Source organism: Sparus aurata, chromosome 18 (genome assembly GCF_900880675.1).
Source record: "Sparus aurata chromosome 18, fSpaAur1.1, whole genome shotgun sequence".
In the NCBI taxonomy this organism is placed as follows: domain Eukaryota; kingdom Metazoa; phylum Chordata; class Actinopteri; order Spariformes; family Sparidae; genus Sparus; species Sparus aurata.
In genome coordinates, this window is record NC_044204.1 from 8,131,290 (window position 1) to 8,147,946 (window position 16,657).

Genomic DNA, 16,657 nt, shown 5'->3' on the forward strand with positions numbered 1-16,657 from the left:
TTGTGTCCCTATATTTGTTGCAGTATCTGACAACCCTGGCCTGCCAAAATCATTTGATTTTGATGATGACGTGATTTTTGTCTGTTTAATATCACGAGCGAATGGCGAATTTAAGTTGCACACAGTGAAAGCACCACACCCCAAGTTATCTTGAAATCGATTATTATTGTCATTACTGCTATTTGTATAATTTCTACAAGTCACCGTTGAAGTTGAGTGACTGAAATCCTCGTCATCCTATTCAAAGGCTGCAACAGGCGACTCATCGAACCGGGGTGAAGTTAGTTTCAGTTTGGATATTCTGTGGATATCTACTCGGGTCCAGCTGAGACTTTACTGAGGTTCTCCCAGTGTCAGCAGCAGGAGGACGGTCAGCTCACCTCTCAGAGCCTCGCGCTGAATCACTGGAGACTGATTTAGGGACCGTCATTAAATTACTTAGCATAAATATATTAATACAAAATAACTGCTGTTTTTTAGAATATCTTTCATGTCATGTGACCCAGTGACTCCAAACCAGCTGCAGATTGTATCAGTAAACTGGACGAGTAAGACACCTATTGTTATTATATTTTAGTGCTTCCTCTATTTAATATGAATATTAATATGCAGAAATTATGATGAATTATGATGATAAATATTATGAATTATTTCTCAATAGCTTCCATGGCATGTGGCTCACTGACTTCTGAACTGCTCAGGATGTTAACATATTTTCAAGCAGCAATGTCAGCTTCTACACTATTTTGTCTCATGTCTTAGATTCTGATTCTGAAATTCTGAAAATGATTTTTTTTTTAAAAAATCTCACGAGTAGGTTAGATTTAAAGGGTCATTTTTAAAAAAAAATTCTGGGGGGGAGCATGCCCCCAGACCCCCCTAGTGTTGCTAGGTTATCAACTCAGAGCACAGCTGCTATAAAAAAAATTAGGGGAAACACTGTTCTAAGAATTTTGGACATGTGTGGTTTAAAATACAAGGCAAGAAATTATGACAAATAAATCGCACACCTGGCGAAGGAACCTTGTTACTTGGGCCGATACACCGATGGAAAAAATCTCCCTATTTTTCACAACCCAATGTTGGCAAGTATGTATCTACGGAGCGGTGGTTCGGCAATTCTCTGCAGATGTTGATTCACACAGAGCGAAGCATCTCCGCCTTCACATCTGTAATTCACACAGAAAGCCGGCGCTGCGGCTCCTAAAGAGGCGTGACGGTACACGTCATGTTGATGACGTCGGTGTTTCCCTAGGTGTTCCCCCGTTAATCCAAAATCCGGACAGTTTATAATCATATGGATGCTGTTATAATGTGTAGTGATTGAGATCCTGACCCACCAAACATCTTGGAAAGTGACAGTTAAGTTTTTCGCGCTAAATTAGGCTACATAATTATACATAATCACCATCAGTAAACAGGACGCTGTCTGACTCTGGCACTCCTGGGACGGAGGCGGTTTTCTGGGGGAATTGCTCCCTGAAGTCTCGGTCCGGAGGGCTGACGGTCGCGGTGATTTATTTTCATCACAGACACTCGGCGAGTTAAAGTTTTTTGCTGGTGACAAACGCAGTTTTTTGAGCAGAAATGTGACGAAGGGTCGTGAGGACAGGCGGAGGACGGACAGGAGGACAGACAGGAGGACAGACGCTTCTGCACATACAGCTGTTGTATTTGTTTTCCTCATATAAGTTGCCAAAGACAGTTACAGTTACTACGTTACTTTTGTTCGGTCCTGTAACGTTGCTTTGTGGGACATTTCTCTGTATTTAGTTGAGTGAAGTACCTGTGCAGTTATCAGACTGTCAGACCGACACGCCCTCGCTCCGCGCCTCCGGATTATCCGTTCATACTGGGACGGCTCACCAATAATGCGGCCCTGATACTACCTCCAGAGGCGGATCAGCGCCGGAGCGAAATTTCCTCCCTCTCCGCATCTAAACTTTCACACAGAGGAGGGTGCGGAGAATTGGCGCAGGATCTCCGCATGCAAACGGCAGTGTGAAAGAGGCTTCTGATTGGCTTGCCGTGATGTGTCGGTCGCGAATGAAACGGCTCTTAGAGCCGGCTCTTTGAAATGAACGACCGGAGCCGGCTCCTGTCTGGGAGCTGGAGCCGCTTTGATTTTTGTTTTTTCCTCTATTTTTTTTTCTGTTCAAGCCGCACGTGATTGGTCAACTACATGACGTGTGGCGCTGTCTGTGTGTCCGCACTGAGCAGGAGGGGCGGGGCTTACAGAGAGAGAGAGCGGGAGACAGAGAGAGAGAGAGAGAGAGAGAGAGGGAGAGAGAGAGCAGCCACTACAGAGACAACGCGCTGGAAAGGTGAGAAAATGAGTGTCAGCAGGAAATGCAGGAAAATTGAGTGTTGAGTATGCAAGGTTAAAATCTCATATGGAGTAGACTCTACACAGAGCTCTCTACAACCAGAGCTCTATGACACAGTTTGTGCAAAAGGCCATGTACTTTAAAATGTATTCTTTGTAGCACTCTGTTCCATGCTGAGTATAATAAGCCATATAAATAATAATCATTTGATATAATGTATGTTTTTTACAACAGTAATTCATTTTCACATCATTTTTCATTATTTTTGGTAATAAATTAATTTAAGCAACAAAAAAATCTGAGGAGCCACTTGGGAGCCGAAAGAGCCAGCTCTTTTTAGTGAGCCGAGCCATAAGAACCGGCTCTCTTAAAAGAGCCGGAATTCCCATCACTAGTTAAAATCTCACATGTAGCAGGCTCTACAAATAACCTGCACAGGCATATTAGAACTGTACATCCATCAGTACAGTTGGAAGACAAAAGACAAGTAAGTGAACCTGCTGCTAATGAAGGTGCCAGTTTGTCTACTGCAGCTGTTGCTGCTGCTGCAGCCTCTACAGTGTCTACAACACCACCACAACCACCTGGACCTACAAACCAGAGCTCTATGACACAGTTTGTGCAAAAGGCTATGTACTTTAAAATGTATTTTTTGTAGCTCTGTTCCGTGTTGAGTATAATAAGCCATATAATTAATAAACATTTGATATAATGTATGTTTTGTACATTAGGTATTCATTTTACACATCATGTTTCATTATATTTGGTAATACATTAATTTAAAGCAAAAAAATCTGAGGAGCCAGTTGGGAGCCGAAAGAGCCAGCTCTTTTTAGTGAGCCGAGCCATAAGAACCGGCTCTCTTAAAAGAGCTGGAATTCCCATCACTAAACTACATGTAGTTTTACAAGCTACGCTTTAAAAGTAGCTTCCCCATCACTGCACACACACACACACACACACACACTCAGCTTGATCTCAGCTACACACCTGTAAAGTTTCATGACTACGTCCTGCAAAGTTATGGTGCTATCACATTGACAAAATGTGTTCACAGTTTCAGAAAAGTTGAGATCCCTACACTCATGCCATTCACTTTTCACAGTAAAAAAGGACATTATACCTAGTCCTTACAGTGATAAAGAAATATATAAGAGCAATGTGTAATGATGGTTGTCGTAATTACAATCTAGTTACAATGAAGTTAAAGCTGGATAAGTATAAGAAACAGAGTAAATCAAATGAAGCGTTTCTCACAATGAGAAGCCAGGTAGTGGAGGAGAGCTCTGGCTCAGGCTTGCGTGTCGACTGAAGACGAGGTGGAGGGAACACACACTTACACTGGTGGAGTGCACACCGCTTATATAACACAGTGGATCCCGGGGAGAGTTGGTGCTGGAGGCTTGGTAGTAGGTTCGTCATGGAACTGATCCTGAGAAAGAGGCAAAGTTAGATCTTTGGATGAAAAACAAAACACAAGATACTCAGTAGACACTAGCACTAACGGTTTGACCATGTACCTTTTCGATCTTGCGAAATCATTAGTCAGCGAGCAGAGAGGGTGTTTCAGCTGCCGCTGATTGCCACAATGGATCAGGGGAAAACCTCACCCAGCCTCTCCAAAGCACCTCTGAAAACACAACAAGCATAGAACAACCACAAAAAGGGCCACACCAACAATCCAAAAATGACAGCCAAATCAGGATTGGTTCACAATCCTTTCAAATCCTGCTAGAGACCATTTTGTGATAGGATCTCACCAGAAAAAGGAATGCACAACAACAAAACGTGGTTCATGTTCACTTGTTTCGCCAAACTCATACAAACAAACAACATATGGTGCTATTGTCATTTTGCGGGCAGTGGTAGGGTAATGCCCAGACTGGCAGCACTTGCCCCTCTCCCATTACCACCACAGAGGTGCCCTTAAAGGGATATTCCGGTGTAAATTTAATCCATGGTCTAACACACCGTGAAACTGTGTTAGACTCCCTCTCGAGAGATCAAGTTAGCAGACCGCTAATTTACAGAGTGTTATCAACCTCAGAAACAACCGCACGACATCAATACATTGCAGTAAATGGGTCCAAATATAAACCGCCACCAAAAAGCCACAAATAATGCTCAGAACAGCACCAAACTTCAGCAACAGTACAAATAGGGTCTCAGCACATAGTCTGGGGCATCTAATGTCCGCTAGCTTAGCTGAATTTCTACTGAAAGCTGGCAAAATGTACCTCTCTTCTGCAGCAGCTTCCTGTTGACGGGAAGTCCCGACGACTCGATTACCGAGTGCAGTAGAGTTCCGCGGCTCATGGATGAAAATGTATGGTTATGACTCCATGGAAAAGCAATCAAAGTTCATATGTGTCTTACCTGCCAGTTTATAACAGTTATTATCGAGAGCTGACAGGGAAAAGAACAGAATTGAGCATTTCTAACCGCACTCAGTAATCGTCGCGTCGGGACTTCCCCGACCCGGAAGCTGATGGAGGAGAGTTGAAGTCTGTTTTTAGCATCCCAATAGCTTCCCTAGCTAAGCTAGCGGAGGTTAGATGCCCCGGACTATGTGCTGAGACCCTATTTGTACTGTTGCTGAAGTTTGGTGCTGTTCTGAGCATTATTTGTGGCTTTTTGGTGGTGGTTTATATTTGGATCCATTTACTGCAGTGTATTGTTGTCGTGCGGTCGTTTCTGAGGTTGATAAAACTCCGTAAATTAGCGGTCTGCTAACTTGATCTCTCGAGAGGGAGTGTAACACAGTTTCACAGTGATTTAGACCATGGATTAAATTTACACCGGAATATCCCTTTAAGGCCCTTAATCCCGACTGCAGATGAAACTGTGGCTGTACTGAGGAGCTTTCAGGTGTGAATGAGTTACTGTGTGAATGTGATCAGGGCACTCCCTGAAAAAGAGAAACTCCCCTCAATAAATTAAGGTTTAAAAATGTACAGCATTTACTGTATTGATAATTGTTCTACTCTTTACAGTCACTGTATTGGTAGGGTTGATAACCAAAAGAATAAACTTTTAAAACTCTTCACAACATGCATGCAACTGACATGATATTGAAAATTCTCACTTAGCTTGTCAGATACAGTCATTTCCTTCTCATAATGTCAATGAATTCAACTTTAACTGTTCACCTGAACTGTTTATAATGTTGTATACAGTATCATTGTAACCCTTGACCATTGGTCTGGTCTTGGTTTCAGTGGACAGTAAAATGGCTGCCATGGCTGTCTCGTGTCCATCTCTGAAAATGTTCAGGGCCCCAAATTATACAACTGTACCAAGTTTCATGCTTTCATGAAAAAGTGAAGGATTTACCTTAGATCTGTTGCATATGTAGACTATGTCCACATAGAATGATTCTATGATCTATCTTTCTTAGGGGTGTGGATCTGAAGATTGCAGATTGTGATCAATCTCGAAGGAATCAACAAATTACTTTTCAGGTGAATCATACAGATTGTGGCAATTACTGTCCTCTTTCTGTTTCCAAACTTCACAAAAACTTACTGTTCTGCACCAATCACTTCTGTTTGTTGTGTGCATGCTTATTATATGCGCAGGAGTGCAGCACCACTACTGTCTCTCTGTGAGGCTATTTTTCTAAAGGCCATTGAAGGACAGGAAGGTTGTGTAGAAGCAAAATGTATCATTACCTTTTGGCCTTACATATTACTCTTTTCAATATGTGTGAGTTACATGGACGCACCCCATGTCATAAAATCTGACATGGGGTGAGTGGCTTTTTGCTAATGAACTGTGTTGAACTAGAATAAACATTCCATTCTTAGGAAACTACTCAAGGCCATCTCATCTTCAACCATAAACCTGCCTTTTTGTCCTCTGTACTTCTAAAGCCGTTTTTAGACAGGGCAGCAAGCCACCAATTTGCCCGTCCTTTTGGCGGCTAGGTCCGCGGTTTTAGACAGAGGGCGGCAAATTGGGGGTCTGTTTTGGTCCGCCGATTCGCCGCCTCGGAGGGTACACTTATTTGTGCCTCCATTGCTATCTAAATCCGTCAATGTGCCGGCCCCTGCATGAGATGGGCGGAGGTGTCGATGACCTGCACAGCCGTCGAGTTATAAAACCAAGTCAGACTTACCCAGAACGCCTGGGTATGCAGAGCCTTACCTCTCAGCTGAAATTGATTGACTCTGTCATTCTCTATTTTTCTGTTTTACCTTCTATTAAATAATAAAAAAGACAACCTTTTGTTGATCCATCCTTTATCTGTTCACTTCTCTACAAGGGGAAATAATAATTTCCACTACAAACTTAGCAACGAGGATGGGATTGGATGTGTGACCTATATTTTACTGTGCCCCCTCTTGGTGGTTGTACTCACATGATGGGGTAAAGAGCCCTCTTGAACGGTTGGTCCCGTGTCTGTAGCCCTTTTTGTTGCTAAATTATACGCCTTCAAACATACACCAGGTTAAGGTTCAGTAAAAGTAATTATAATCATCATATCAACATATGTTATTTACTAGATAAATAAAGACCTTTCCAATGATCCATTTGGTTTAGGTATAGGATAAAGTTTTGGTCATGGTCACAAGCCAGTAGGCTTATAGTTTTTGAGAGCACATATTGAAGGTCCAAAATATCCAATTAAGCTAAATGTTAATTTTTGTGGACTAAAAACTGACCAAAATGAGTCACAATAAGAAATTGCAATACTATTTACAATTTAGGTCATTATTACTGGTTACCAATGTATGTGTAAGTTTTTATACATCCCTGGATTTTTTAGGATTCTTGGTTATAGGATCTTATGTCATGATGACAGTCACTTCAATCGAATTTGTTTTATTAGCCAACAGATTTTATGCACACACCAACACACAAATACAGAGTGCTTTATTGGATGGCATGGCTCAATAGTAATGCGGTAGGCACAAAACAGAAGTTGAACGCAGCAGGTCCACCTTATGCGTCGTAGTTTATATAATAACCAGCATAGCAACGACCTGGCAAGACCTGCTACTAGTAAAACTAAGACTCATACACATTCACTGCATGAAGATCCAAACAAAAAATGCACATTACTCGCTAGAAATGTTATCAAAAGAAATTTTTTATTTCAGAAGTATCTTAAAGTATAGCATTTTCCACTGACAATAAAAACAATCATTTTCCCAGAGAAATGTATCAGTCACATGACATGGATACTGGCCAATCACAAAAAAACCTACATTTCAATTGTCATAACATATCTTTTCTGTATCCATTTTGCCAGCTACCCTCCAGTGATAATCATACATGGAAATTATTTCTTCTTCTATTTAACAATCTTGACAACAGGACTGTGTAAAAAACAAGTAATGTTGTTGTTTACTTTACAGCAAATAAAAAGAGTTATGCACAATCTCTGGCCAAGATTGGAGTTGCAGGCTTATTTTGTCATTCAAGTTTAATTGATTACCTTGAATAACATTTATAATAAGCAAATAAAGATTTAGCAGGCAATTGATCAGTCATCACCTAACAAACTTCTAACTTCTAGTCAAAAGTAATAATATAATAATTGACTTCATGTTTTGTGTAGAAAACAATGTTATCAATTTTCGGCTTATCTCTGTGAAAAAAGCATGTTTTTGCACAGTAGAATAAATAAGGCTGGATGTCAGTGAAAAGTGTTTTTTAAGGAAGTTTTCTACCAGGGAATGTGTTAAGTTGGATCATTATTATGACAAACATGGTTTCAATTGTTTCTCAATTCCTTTTTGGTCAAAGTCATTCATGCCCATTCTAGAGTTTCTCTGTGAAATAAGCTTCTTTTTGAACAGTAAAGGAAATTAAGCAATATTTTAGTGAAAAATCGTTTTTAAAGCAAGTTTCCTATCAAGGAATGTGTAAATTTGGATAAATATTATGTCAAAAATGGTTTAAATTAAGTCAAACTTCATGTTTTGTCTACAGGACAGTCATGTCAATTTGTGGCTTATATTGGCGAAAAAATGCCTATTTTTGCACAGTGAGGTAAATTCAGCTTAATTTCAATGAAAAAATGTTTTTCAAGCAAGTTTCCATCCAAGGTGTAGTTGTTGATGAAGCTTCTGACTCATCCAGGTCATGGTAACGATTGGAATGTAAATGGTTAAAAAGGTTCCACTTTATTATCAGTAGAAAGTCAGTCCAGCGACTAGAACAGAGAAGCAACATAATTAGAGGATCAGTCTAAGGCTGGAAATTGCTGTGTCATTGAGAGAGAAAGGTGGAGAAAACAAAAAAAAACTCTGCTTAAAGGGATATTCCGGTTTAATCCATATTCTAACACACCGTGACACCGAGTAGGACCCCCCCACGAGAGATAAAGTTTGCAGACCGCTAGCTTGCGTAGTTTTAGCAACCTCAGAAACGACCGCAGGACAACAATACACTGCAGTAAATGGGTCCAAGTATAAACCGCCATCAAAAAGCCACAAATAATGCTCAGAACAGCACCAAACTTCAGCAACATTAGAAACAGGGTCCCAGCACATATTTCGAGGCATCAAACATTTGATGTTGTTGCCGGATTTGTTGGAAAAGATGAACAAAACTCACCACCCGAGAAGCCTTCCTTGTTGTGGGGAAGCCCTGTGAGTCGATTACCGAGTGCAGTGGAGTTCCGCAGCTCAATGATGATCATTACTGCGGGATCTAAATCAAGCTGAAGATAATTTTTCTGAGGTTTTTCCAGCTGCTCTCCACTCTAGCGATGATGTCACGCAATACACATCCGTTATAAAATCTGAAGACGAGCCAGTAAACCTCAAAACTAAAGATTTGATCATTTCAAAACTGTAAAGGATTTTAAAAAGCTGAAATACTTGCTGAATAGTTTAAAGTTTTTTAACTTCTGAAACTGAATGAATGAATGTCTTTAGGTCAGAATATGAAGAAATCTTCAAATCCTCTTCAAACCCACCGCATGGGTTTGAAGAGGATTTGAAGATTTCTTCATCTGCTTCCATTGTAAAAATGCAAATTGCAGAAAAAGCTGAATATTTCAAATAGTACATTTTGATGGTTGAATGGTTTCTGTAGCTCAAAAGTTGTTGGAGATGATACCTTTTGATTGAAGACAGAATAATATTAAAAATATATAAGAAAGGGTAAGTGCTGAATCAGCATTCACAATAACTAGAGCTAGCATTTTTCACTTTCAGTTATTTCATCAACTTTCTATCAATTGGCAGAGTAAACTACGCAGTTTTTCCAGCTAAAATCAGCTGAACTTGGAAAAATGTGAAAATTACACACGTCATACTTAATGTCAAAATTACATTTTAATTTTTGTTTGACATGTAATGTAATGCTGTTCCACCTCAGACATCAACACATTTTGATCATACATGGAAAGCTGGAGAAGGAAAAAAACAACTTTAGCCTAGGGCTCTTAAGTATGCAGATTGGAAATAAAGTGTTGTAGGAATGGAGATGTTTTTCCCAGTCCAATTAGGAAGTTGGCAAACTTGTAGACCCTTTAAGGCTTCATTTAGGTTACATTTTAGTCCCACTGAGCCATATATATTACTAAGAAACCAATACAGCAGGTCCAAATGGTTGTGGGCTGGGATGGACCAACAGAGCAATTCAATAAGTATTCCACCCGAGACCAGGAGCCATTGTTGGGTAAAGGTTCCACTCCCAATGTCCGGCACATCACGTTATAGACATCTACTGCTCGAATTGGAGCTGCACGAACATTCCGCTTGAAATCTAGATGAAATGAGGTAAACTAAATTAGATCTACATTTCAATTATATAACTTCAAATTATGATTTACAATACTGAACTTAACTTTAACCTTTTACCCCACACAATTCACAGTCTCCATCTGGAAAAAGACACTCAGGGTACATCCCAACTTCATGCTCGGGGTTATATCTAAATTATTAGGAATTGTAGCATCTTTTCACGAACATGGTAAACCCAGCTTTAGACACACATTTCTTAACATATAGCATTGTAAAGCAGGGTGTTGCTTGCTTGATTGATCTCAAGTGTACAAGAATGACCAGATTCTTAAAATATGATTTGTTTGTTACCAGGTCCAGTCGCCAGGAAAAAACCTCTCATGTCAAGGAACTCGTTGTCGTAACCATGCCAGCCATTTTGCCATGCCAACGGCTCCCCAGAGTCATTTTTCCAGTATGGGAGTCTTGCCTTGTTCTAGGGTGAGAACACACCACACACACATCAATAAACAGACAACATATTATACAGTTGAATTGCAGAATAGGAGATTAAGAGTGCTGTGTTAACTGCTATTTCCACAGTCAAGAAAGAACTATCAAGATTGATGGTTCACTACAGAGTTTGCTTAAAAACAAAAAGAGTGAGTGAAACGTTATGTTTACATTCGATGTGACATTAATACAATGTGTGTATCCCTAAACTCTGACTAAACTGTCAAATACATTTCCTTCCAAAAATCTTAAGGTGTTTTCAATTCAGCAATGTGTACATCCATATTTATTTATTGACAAAAACTGTTCACAAGGTAGAGAACTGACATTTACAATGTAGTGGCAAAGGAAGACAACGGTTAGCTTAGGGTCAAGGATGTCCTTTGACAAGACCCTCCTCTGGACCTTAAACCTCCCTGCCTGAGGTAGACAGGTAGGCAGTCAGATCATGCAAACAATCCAAAAAGGACTGGGCAACAAGGCTGAGTCAAATTGGCATGAGCCAAATACTTTGACACTAGGGACGAAGACAGACTGGCTGTGGGAACAATCACAAGGAAACAAATAAATATATAGAATAAAAAAACAAATACGAAAGGAAGGTGTGGATGATTAGACACAGGTGAAACACTTTAGGAAGAGGCAGACAATCACAATGGCGGGAAAAACTGGGCAGCAAGCAGGGATCTGAAATGTGAGGAGGCATGAGTCACACAAAATAAAGCAAGATGAAATGTGAAAAATAAAGAAAAAATAGCCTAAGCAGTCTCCACCAGCCTTGCTGGTGGATTGTTGAATATCTTGAAATATTACCACCACCTAATGGAAAAGTGTGAAACCATTCCCAGGAAACATCACCATTGAAACATCATTAATTTTTGAGTCAACAGAGATCAAAAATCCCCGAGCTGCTCGAAATCACAGACAGTTGAAACAGCTGTAGTTACTTCTATGTCAACAGAGCATTCTAAGTATGTGGCTACCTGAGTAAATCTGTGTCAAATCATATCTTTACATGCGCTTCAAAAGCAGTTGTGAAGTAAAGTACACTTTTCCCTACCTAATGTGTTGTTGCAAGGAAAAATATATTATATTACCTCAGTGATGAACCAGCCCGGGTCAGCCAACAGCGTCAGCGGTGAAACAAACTTTCCTCCTTTGAAATGGAAACGTTCAGGGATCTCTTCTCTTGCATAAACAAACATGTTTGGGACCTGGGACAATGCAGAATACACCTATGCATAGAACAAACAGGCACACAGGCACAGACACACACAAACACTGTTATTGGAATTATTTTAATAACAAACCTTATAAAGCATCATTCTTCAAATGAGTATTGTTACAGCCTAGTGACTCCCTGTGGCTTGCCTGTAGGCTTCATATCGAAATACATGATCCTTCACATGCCAAGCCCTCCTTTTGAAATTCCTCCCTAGCAAAAGTTGTTAGTGACCAAGAATACACAGCAATTGTATTATTGTTGATTCACTTCAACAAATTGAGTTTGCTGCACTTTTGCAGGGCACTATTATTAGAACTCGCTTATGTTAGCGTAATATTAATAAAAAAATATCCATAGATTTTCATCCAACTTACTCAATAACCAAGTGGAAAAACAAACCATGGCCAGAAAAAGCAACAAAGATCGTAATAATAATATAACAACAGCTAGCTAGGTTAGCACGCTGTAAGCAAATCAGATCCTGCCGCCACTGGGGCTCCCCTAGGAGCCATAGTGGCCTATCTACACTACTTTCAATACTGCTCCAACATCCTGAATGCACGCCATGGCCTCCATAAGGTGTTGTTGTGATGGCTCCATATCTGAAAATGTTCAGCTGTACCAATTTTCATACTTCTATGAAAAATTGAAGACTTTTCCACATATCACATTGACTATCTTGTTTCCACTGAGTCACATCTCACAATGTCCCTGAATTCATCATCAGTGCTGTCAATGTTGTATATGGTGTCATTGTAATCCTTGGTCATCAAACCATAGGGGTAGACATAGGGTTAGACATCACCATCACCAAACATCATTCTGTATTTTGCATCATGTATCCTGAACCAAACATGATAACATCATGTTTGGTTCAGGAGACATGATGCAAAATACAGAATTCATTTATGGTTGTAAGTTAAACATTTTCTCAAGGGTGTGATTTGTACAAAGAAAGAAGTAACTTAATATATAAGACTTGCCGCATGTACATGCAAAAGTAGTTAAGAATTTGTAGTTTCACAAAGAGACGGTCCTGTTAACTCAACAACTCAAAATTGTTTTGTTTATTCTTTTTAAGGGAGTCTGGGGATAATGTGCTAGCTAAACAGTGTGTTCACAAAAATCTGCTACTTATCGTACAGTACAACAGCTGACTAGCATTACAGCGGAGCTTTTTGTGCACTCAATGGGCCATCGTCCAACAGGTCTTCTAGCACCACAAGGTGAACTGTCATACTGGGATAAAGAGCTTTTGTACAGTGACCATACAAATGCTGTGTCAGAAGCTTAGTAAAATGAATATTGATGGATAACATGGATATTGATTGTGGTTTAAACTACACAGATGTGTATGTTGGACACTAGAGGGGACTCTAAGATAAGGACTATCCAGGCCACAATGTATGTTGGGGGATGTAGCATGTTTTGGTGAGCAACCAGTAAAGTCATGTTAACTTTACCTCCTTGCAGCCACATCTTTATTCACTCACCTTGAAAGAATGCAACATGGCATGGTGTAAGAAGTGAGCCAGTGATAGAAAGAAGAGTATATGCGATAAGCAGAAACAGTGAGTTTGACATCGGAAGAGAGAGGATGCCCTGAAGAGCTACGCAAGTAAGCATGTCGCAGGGAGGACAGCAATTGACAGAGTAGCGTGAACAACAGCAACCTCATAGGACCTCTACAACATTCTCGATAATCTGTCAGAGCCCTTCGATTTCTCAAAGCTACACCAATGGGAAAAGTGGATCAGATGCTTCAAACACTTCAGAATGGCAAGTGACCTCGACAAATCATTGCGAGCTAATCAGGTGAATACACTAATATACTGCATGGGTGACAAGGTGGATGATGTCTTGGAGGGGCTAACAATAACTGCAGAGCAGAAATTAGTGTATGACACCATCAGCGCTGGCTCCACAATGTTTTTGTGCCCAAGACAATGTGATTTATGAGTGTGCCAAATTTAATCTGTATATGTGTCTATGTGCACTGGCTGAAGATTGCGAGTATGACAAACTGTTAAAAAGACAGGATCGTTGTTGCCATTAGAGACACTGAAATTGTGCAAGTCATCCAGAAGTGTGAGTGCTCTCACTGAAGATGAGGACATATTCCTTGGCACGCTGGATGCAGGCAAAAATGCATGTAGTCTGGACTAAAATTCATGATAGTTACTAAGGCAGATGATACTTTTGTACCAGAGCAGGTACAACAGCACTGATCTGGACTCTGTAAAACAAAACTGTCCTAAGCTGTGTGATGGATTAGGCTTATACAGCAACCATACACAGTCAAAGTCAGACTGGATGCCAAGCCTGTGTTCTGAAACTGCCATGCCGTGTCCCACTGCCTCTGATGGGAAAAGTAAAGATGGAAGCATCTAGGAGTCTTCAGCTAGAGCAGCTGACGGTGCGATGCTCCAAAGAAATTCCAAAGACATCCTCATCTGCATCGACCTCTCTCCCCTCAAAGAAGCCGTGTGCAGGAAAAGGTTTATCCTTCCGTCAGTGCACCAGATGCTAGGCATGCTGTCTGGTGAAAAGATCTTCACAAATTTGGATGCCAACATTGGGGTTTGGGAGATCCCATTGTCAAAAGACTGTGCCAGCTAAACAACCTTCATCATTCTGTTTGGGAGCTACTGTTTCAAGCACCTTTCACTGTGGGATAGTGTCCGCACCGGAACACTACCAGGCCCAGACCTGGGCATGTGAAAGGTTCAGCGACTTTATCACTGGAGTCTGTTCTGGAGAACAACCACAAGCCACTTGTGAGCCTGCTGGGAGGACAAGCTTTGGATGCACTCCCACCCACAATTGAAAGATTCAGGATGACACTCATGAGATACAGATACTTTGTCAAACAGATCCAGTGAAGAGTCTAGGGCAGAGGTCTTCAACAGGGGGTCTGCTACCCCTAGGGGTTCCGCAGAAGTACTGCAGGGGGATCGTGACATTTTTGGTTCATTATTACATTTTTTATATCTAGAAAAAAAAGAAAATTTCCCCAAATATGTTCCCACAAATTACATATTGTAGCGACTGACTAAATGGAGGCAGAAGAAGTTAGCTCTCTCAAGCTGGGCACTGGTTCACACATAGCACAAGACGCTGCAGCTCCTATCCACAACAGCCAACTAACTGAAGCAGTATATTATTATGCCAAGTGTGTGAATATATTACAAGGGTAATTTGATCTTTTTGTAACTCGACCAAAAATCTCCACAAGCACAAGAGAGATGCCCTCCACCTCAGAAACTGAACTCTGAAGTTTGGATTTACCTTCAAGGAGACAGATGGCATTGAATTACCAATGTGTATCATTTGCTCTACTGTGCTGTCAAACAATCTAATTAATCTATTTGCTACACAATCAGCAGATGTGTCAAAGGACGCCCAGCTTCTGCCATTTGATCAACATGAAATGCAGGAGGAATTTTTGTTTTGTAAGTGGCTTCATGAACACACAACTAGTTATGAGATCTTTAAAGTGATTGTCGTTTTTTCAGAGAAAATGACATTCCATTGGCAAAATGTAGTGCGCTGTGCACCGATGGTGCAAGAGCCATGGCTGGTTTTAAAAGTGGACTATTTGCGCTTGTAAAGGATGTGGCTCCACAAGTGATTTGAGCACACTGCATGCTACAAAGACTGCTGAATTGTCAGGTGTCATTGACTTGATTGTGAAAGTTGTCAGTACAGTCAGTAGGAGTGCTTTGCAAACACGTCTCTTCTCTAACCTCTTTGCTGCTGAGGGAGAAGAACACTGCGCTACTGTACCATTCTGAGGTTCGATGGCTTTCACGTGGAACAGTGTTGTCAGATGTGTTGGAATGACGCATGTCTATTTTTAGAGTTTTTACTTCTCCAAAAGCGCACAGACTTGGCTGCACTTTTCAGTGACAATGTGTGGGTCACCAAACTTGCATATCTTACTGAAATTTCTTGCTGAGCTAATCAAACTTTATAGTTCCATGCAAGGTCGTAATAACCATGCCATTCAGCTGCATGACAGAATGGAAGGCTCTCTCAAAAAAGACGATGGAGGGAGTGTGTGCTCTCCTCTCCCCTCTGGTAACAGGCGCAATTCTTGTGCACTTGGAGGTGCTCAAGGGTAAATTTAGGAACTACTTTCTGAGGCTGACTCCTGGTACAGGGACAAGACATGGATCCAGTTTCTATTCAGAGACAATGCAGCAGACGGCACATGTCTGTGACAGAGGAGGATCAGCTCATCCAACTATCCACTGACAGTATGTTCAAAAACATATAAGAAACTAAACCACTCACCCAGTTCTGGATGTCCTGCCAGAAAGACAACACCAAATAAAGACATTTTCAACAACAACTGAAGTTATGTTTATCTCCCATCGTAAAAGGTCTGAATAGGCCACTTTGATGCACCATGATGTCAATTATGTGTGTACCATGCTAAAATGTCCATTATAAAAGAGATAGTTCTGGTTTTTGATGAGCCTCATTTTATTACACTATATGTATAATATATAGTTACACTCCTGTGACCTGTGTCTTGCATCAGTATGACTTCGCAATACAAATTGTATCAACGTCTTAGATTTTGTTGTTAATTTTGATTTACTGGGAGGGCTGAGTATCTTTTAGCATGCTTTCAATTGTGTCTCTGTATTGTTGATGCATCTATGTGTTGCTTGCCAACCATTCAGCTAAGTTTTGCTATAGAATTACATAGCTTGGTAGAAGAATAATTATTCATGATCAATTAATTACAGATGTTTTTTTGCTGTGTTATTTTGTGAAATCTTTCCATGTGTACCCTGTAACCATTTTACAAATGTAGTACGTCAAGGCTGTGATTTACAGTGATTTGAGAACAACAACCATCAGATCCTGATGAACAAATTATTCAAGCTGAAAATCATTACTTG

The 16,657-nt window shown here is 40.5% G+C and overlaps 1 protein-coding gene across 1 annotated transcript in view; it reads right to left on the minus strand.

Moving 5' to 3' along the window:
* Positions 1–9,597: 9,597 nt before the first annotated feature.
* The window catches only part of enpp6 (ectonucleotide pyrophosphatase/phosphodiesterase 6), a 39,774-nt gene continuing 32,714 nt past the window's right edge, over positions 9,598–16,657 (minus strand). The window contains exons 6-8 of the mRNA XM_030397340.1: positions 11,617–11,754; positions 10,379–10,502; positions 9,598–10,049 (exon numbers count right to left, since the gene is read on the minus strand). Of these exons, the coding sequence (XP_030253200.1) occupies positions 9,838–10,049; positions 10,379–10,502; positions 11,617–11,754 (474 nt within the window). The 3' untranslated portion in view covers positions 9,598–9,837. The remainder of the gene's footprint in view (positions 10,050–10,378; positions 10,503–11,616; positions 11,755–16,657) is intronic.